The sequence below is a fragment of the Athene noctua genome, chromosome 16 (genome assembly GCF_965140245.1).
Source record: "Athene noctua chromosome 16, bAthNoc1.hap1.1, whole genome shotgun sequence".
NCBI classification, from domain to species: Eukaryota; Metazoa; Chordata; class Aves; order Strigiformes; family Strigidae; genus Athene; species Athene noctua.
In genome coordinates this window covers 3,101,307-3,107,306 of record NC_134052.1, presented here as the reverse complement: position 1 = coordinate 3,107,306, position 6,000 = coordinate 3,101,307, and the positions used below count along the sequence as shown (strand labels likewise).

At 53.4% G+C, this 6,000-nt stretch overlaps 1 protein-coding gene across 2 annotated transcripts in view; it reads left to right on the top strand.

Moving 5' to 3' along the window:
• The first annotated feature begins 2,160 nt into the window (after positions 1–2,160).
• MYH7B (myosin heavy chain 7B) overlaps positions 2,161–6,000 on the top strand; it is a 28,012-nt gene continuing 24,172 nt past the window's right edge. Inside the window, exons 1-5 of one of the 2 annotated variants that reach the window (XM_074919975.1) lie at positions 2,161–2,312; positions 3,165–3,268; positions 5,030–5,173; positions 5,278–5,434; positions 5,538–5,565. In XM_074919975.1, the coding sequence (XP_074776076.1) occupies positions 2,216–2,312; positions 3,165–3,268; positions 5,030–5,173; positions 5,278–5,434; positions 5,538–5,565 (530 nt within the window). In that variant the 5' untranslated portion in view covers positions 2,161–2,215. Of the gene's footprint in view, positions 2,313–3,164; positions 3,269–5,029; positions 5,174–5,277; positions 5,435–5,537; positions 5,566–6,000 lie in introns of those variants that run through there. The other variant, XM_074919976.1, reaches the window with a different exon arrangement.

Here is a 6,000-nt window from a genome sequence, read left to right as displayed (position 1 = left end):
AGTAGAGAAGTGCTGCAGAGAGGACTGGCTGTGTTCCTGGGGGGCTGAGCAGTGGTAGCCCACCCTGGCAGGGCATGCACATCCCAGCTGCCCAACTGGGCTTCTGAGGAAGGTGCGTGCTGGTCCTGCCCTTGGCGGCAGCAGCCCCTGGCCTGGTGAGGGCAGGAGAGAGATGGGGTACAAAAACCATCCAGCCCTGCTTTGCTTTTTAAATGCAGCAAAGCAAAGGCAAAGAGAGGAGTGGAGTGGTTGGTGGGCAGGCATGAGGGTCCTTCAGGGAGGCAGCAACATGGCCAGCCCAGAGGGTAGAAACCTCACTGCATTTTGGGTGTAAAATGGGTTTTCCTCGAGCCTTCCACAGAAATACCCGTGGCATGGCCGTGGGTCCAGCTGGCCCCTGCCGGGTCCTTTTCCCACCTTGGGCAGCCCATGGTGGTGCTGCTGGGATGCAGGTGAGCTCCGGGCTGAGATCACCATGTTGTACAGTGTCTTTGGGCGTTGCCCAGGTAAAATGATGTGGAGGAAAGCCAGCAACCTCTCTGTTGAGAGATTTTGAATCTGGCCTAGCCATGAACAAGGCTCCCACACCAAGGTGAGTGAGATCTGGGAGCAGGACCTGGTGCAGAGCTTGCCGAAGGCAGAGCCCATCCATGGCAGCGAGGCAGAGGAAGGGGGCTCAACCCTGCTGCCCTGGAGGGGGCTGCCCTTGAGCCACTACAGCTCAGGGGAGCATCAGACCCCTCTGGCAAAACTGTTGAGTTTCATCATATAACCAGAAAAGTAAATTCTGGTGTTTGTGGTGGTTGGTGTTGAATGGTCACCATCTGGTGTGCATTGGGAAACAAGCCAAGCCCTTTGAGAAGAAGACAACAGGGTAACAGACCAAGCCCTGAGGTCCTTCCCTGGTCTTCCGCTCCCAGACAGTCTGTCCGGGGAGAGGCTGAACCAGAGCTGAGTAAGAGGTTGGGATACTCCAGCTTGGAAAGCCAGCGGCTGCACCCCACCAGGCAGCAGCTCTGCTGGCAGGGTGTGGGGAAGAAGCAGGAGGACAGATTGCTCAGGTGCAGGAGGGAATGGTGAACTTCTCCTTCCTCTGCTCCCCGCCAGAGCAGGCAGCACGGGCAGGCTTGGAGAGCTGCGCTGCCTCCCGGAGCCCGAGCCTCTCACTCTGCCTTTGTACTTGCCTGACAATACAGGAATAAAAATAACCAGGCTGCATTTGCAGAGAGATAAAAGCGAAGTTTGCCTTTTGTGTCTCTCCGGGCAGTGGGACAGCAGCACCAATGGAGCTGTGTGGACATGACACATGGGAATTTCTGACATATCTTTTCCCACTCTGACCTTGACAGACACAATAAAAAGGGGCTTTGCTGCACGCACACAGCCACTCAGTCCTATCACCAAGGTTAGTAATAAAGAGCATGTCTGTGTGCACGCTTGTCCTCTGCTACTAACCCGCTTCACCTCCGCAGGGTGGATGTTCCCGGAGGACAGGGGCTGACTCTGGCGGTACAGGGGAGGGTGGGACAGACCTGGATCGAGAGCATTTTTGCTAAGGTCTGCACTCTTTGCCAAGTTGCTACCAGCCGTAGCTACATTCGTGATAACTGCAGGATTTTGGAGCTCTGCTGTGTGATACTGCATTAGATGGATATTAGAAAGCACTATCGTAAAAGTGCTTTTCCAAGCAGCTGTCACGGCGGTCTTCTAGAAGGGGTCTTCCCAGGGATAATACCTCCAATCTTGCTTTTATCTTCCTGCAATACTGCTCTGCAGAACAGAGCCAGGTATTTGCAGAGGTTTTGTACAGAGTACCAGGGCTTCAACAGACCTGTAAAGCTGGAAGAGGTTTTAGCTGAGTTTATCAAGAAATGGGGTGTCGTTGACGATCTCTGATGATGTCTAAAACGCAAATGTGGATTTTGACACCAAAGCGATGCTGGCTCACCCATCTGGGACATGCAGTGTGGGGCTGATAGCAGAAGGGAAAGTGTTCAGTAATTGTCTTGTTATTATAGTTATTATTAGCTAGTATTGTTGTCGCTGTCTTCTCTCACTCTCTAAATTAAAAGCACGTTTAGTGTTGTTCTTGGTTAGCAGCCCAGTGGCGGGTGCTTTCCCCATGCAGTGACTCCTTGTCCCTTCCCTCCTTTCAGTGTTCAGGTGTCTTTCACTCTTCCTTCACTGCTGCCAAGTCTTCCTCCAGCCGGGCAAGATGTCTCTGCTGGACATGTCTGAGTTTGGGGAGGCTGCTGAATACCTCCGGAAAAGCTACACAGAGCAGCTGAAGCTTCAGACAATCCCGTTTGATGGTAAGACCCCGAGGCAGCTCTCGGCACAGCCCTATGTGTGTGCCTCAAGCCAGCCCCTTGGCCATGGCTCTCTTTGGAGACCATCCCTGTCCTTTCCCAGTGCAGCTCCTCATGGTATCGCAGGTGCTGCAGAATTGCCTCCACCACCCTGGAGGACAGGAAGATCTCAGAAGTAGGGAAAATAGGTTTTTGACCTTCCTCTTGTTTGCTGAGGTGTGGGTGGAGATGGCCCTTCATTTCCCCTGACCCTGAGGGGCAGGAGGACTGAGGGAGATAGGCTGAGGGACTGGTGTCAAAGCCTTCTCCAGCTCCATTTCATTTTGGAGGTGTCCACTCTGTCTCAGCCACCCCGCTATACTTTGGCTTGCTATGCTCGGGCTCCAGGGCTCAACTTGCTCCTCTTGGTTTGGCAAACGAAGATAGTTTTGCTTTCTCTCACCATCCTTTTTTCATGATGGTCTGAGTGCAAGCACACATAAAGCACCAGACTTCTGTCAGGCTGGCAAAGTAAACAGCTGCCAAACATGAAGAAGACAAAGAAATTTTAGCTCTTGTGACTGAGAACATAGGAAGGACTAATCGCCATCCTTCCATGTTATCAGACTGCAGTCATGTGGCTTTCAGTTGATAATTTCAAATGGTTTCCTACACTTCAACCTGTTATGTCCCTCTCCTCTCCTCTCCTCTCCTCTCCTCTCCTCTCCTCTCCTCTCCTCTCCTCTCCTCTCCTCTCCTCTCCTCTCCTCTCCTCTCCTCTCCTCTCCTCTCCCTCTCCCTCTCCCTCTCCCTCTCCCTCTCCCTCTCCCTCTCCCTCTCCCTCTCCCTCTCCCTCTCCCTCTCCCTCTCCTCCAGGAAAGAAGCGATCTTGGATCCCAGATGAGAAAGAAGCTTATATTGAAGTGGAAATCAAAGATATCTCTGGTGGCAAAGCCACTGTGGAAACCAAAAATAAGGAAGTAAGCAAAATACCTTTTCTTTTCCAAGGGAGAGCAAGTGTGTGCAGAGGGGGGATATATGTGACAAGATCACATCTGAAACTAGCCAAGCTCTGCTGATAACCCTTCCACACTTGGTGATCAGTCATGCCCCGAGGGGATACACACCGCAGTGTGTCAGGACACGTAAGCCAATTACTTGCCAAGAGTGGCAGCGGTTCAGCATCCCCCCATCGAGTGTTTGCTTTCAAACACGATTTACTGGGTGAGCCAGACCTAAGGGGTACAGTTGGGCTGGCCCAGCACAGCTCCTGGCCACGGGAGGAAGGGCTGCCTGAAGGCAGCGCCTGCCCCAGCACAGCCCTTTGCAATGCTGAACCACTGCCCGGCTCATCTCAAAGGCTGAAAGAAGAGGTAAGGGGCCAGATGGCCAATTTCTGCTCGGTTTAGCTGGGATTTGTGGCAAAGTGAGAGGTGCTGTTGAGGGAACAGGCGCTGGGCAGAGGGGTAGGACTAGCTATGGTGAGGCTCCGGCTTCCCAGCAGCGGGAGGGAGGCAAAGCAAGAAAGGATCAGCCGATATTTGTCAAGATAATATCCAATAAAAATAGCTTCAAAGGCACTTAATTAATACTCCTTTGTTGGCTGTGGGAGTTGCATGGTCCTGCAACTTCATTGCAGTGCAGAGACTCACACTGGTGTAAAACTGGGAAAAAAAACAAGGACCTGACCAGGCAGTGAATGGTAGCCTTTATTATTTCCATTTCTCAGCTAGCCAGCATGGCACTGAGAAGTGCTCATGTCTGCCAAATTTAAAAGAAATATATGCAAAGAATTCTTTGAAAAGTGTCAAGGCTTTGAAAATATTTTTGTCTGAAACTGGGAAAAAAATTGAAGAAGTTTGCCCTCTCCATAATAAAATTTATTGGGGAGGGAGTATAAACTTAAAAAGGCTACTCTGATGTTTAGAAAATCTTCAGCTTCTGTGAACAAAGCAGTTTCCAAAGCTTTTTTGCTGTTCCCTCTTGAAACTGTCTTTTTAAATGATTTGTCATGGATTTACAAAATCTGAAACTCTATCTGCTGTCCTTGGATCAGCATTTCCAGCAGAAACAGTCTCAAGAGTCATAACCCCACTCTTACCTTTCTATCTACTCTCCTGCTTTTAACACCTAACACCTTTTAACACTTCATATTCACCTGTAAAAAAAACCCCAGATATACCTCTTTGAAAGGTTTATTTTAATCTTTATTAACAAGACAATTTGCTAAATTCAGCTTCTTCCATTCAGGCCAGATATGTAATGCAATAGTTTCCCAGTGCCTGGCTTTGTGGGATTAAATAAATCCAGTTATAATTGATGGGGTACAGGCTTCAGCTGTTTGCCCAAATAACCAGGGATCTCTCTGAGCAAAAGCCTATGCCTCCACAGGGTTTTAGGCTCTGAAGAAGAGTGTAGGATGGGAATGTCGAGTGTTGTGGGGTGACATCTTGGTGCCCCCCAGCTTGAACCGTTCTGTCTGGCTCAGCCATAGCCCATCTCCCTGGGGAAGGAATGGGTCTGGGGCTTGTTTGTCCCAGCTGGGCTTTGCAGCCGGGGTGCTGGTGAGGCTCCCCAAGCCCCGTCACCCCAAAATGGAGGGCAACCCTGTGGGGAGGACAGCAGGCGTGGACCAGGGTTGTCCTGGACTGTCAGTGTGTCTGTCCACTGGGAGTGTTTTGGGGGAGAGGGTGTTCGGTGGGGGCTGGGGCCCATCTGACGTGTCCCCTCTCCTCCGGCAGACACGGGTTGTGAAGGAGGACGAGCTGCAGCCCATGAACCCCCCCAAATTTGACATGATCGAGGACATGGCCATGCTGACACACCTCAACGAGGCTTCTGTGCTCTACAACCTGAAGCGCCGCTACTCCCACTGGATGATCTACGTAAGCTGACATTGCCCAGGGGATGGGGGGTCACCCTGTGGAGTGTGGAGCTGAAGGGGTGTCAGGGCACCCCCGTCCCTCATCCGCTCTCTTTCCTTCTGCAGACCTACTCGGGGCTCTTCTGTGTCACTATCAACCCCTACAAGTGGCTGCCCGTCTACACTGCACCCGTGGTGGCAGCCTACAAGGGCAAGCGGCGCTCCGAGGCACCCCCGCACATCTACTCCATCGCCGACAACGCCTACAATGACATGCTGCGCAGTAAGCCCTCGCCTTGGGGACCCCCATCTTGAGGGGGTCTGGGCTCCCGGGGCAGGGGGTGGGGTGGGTGGCACCGGCCTAACGCCTGCTCCTTCTCTTCCAGACCGTGAAAACCAGTCCATGCTCATCACGTAAGTGCTCCTCCATGCCCTCGCCCTGCCCGGCCCTGGTGTGAGCAGTCAAGGCCCCCCCCGCCCTGTGCTCCCGGGGAGCCCTGGGCAGGCAACCCATGCCCCAGGAGGGCCCCCCGGCCGTGTCCCCCCCCCCCGGCCCTGGCAGCTGTTGGCCCCCCCGTCCCTTCCTGCCCAGCCTGCCGCCGTGCCAGGTGACAAAGCCCGGTGCAGGCCTGGCGGGCAGGCTCCCCCGCACCCCGACAGCTGCGGGAGCTGCCATGGGGCGCCCCGACTGTCGGCACCCTCCAAGGAGCGAGGGGGAAGGAGGAATGGAGGCCAAGGCCAGAGGGAGATGGCGGCGGCCGCTGGAGGGGCGGCGGTGGGGGAGGAGGGTGACGTGGGAGGGTGTAGGCCAGGTTGATTTCAAGTGACATATAGATAAGGGCTATATAA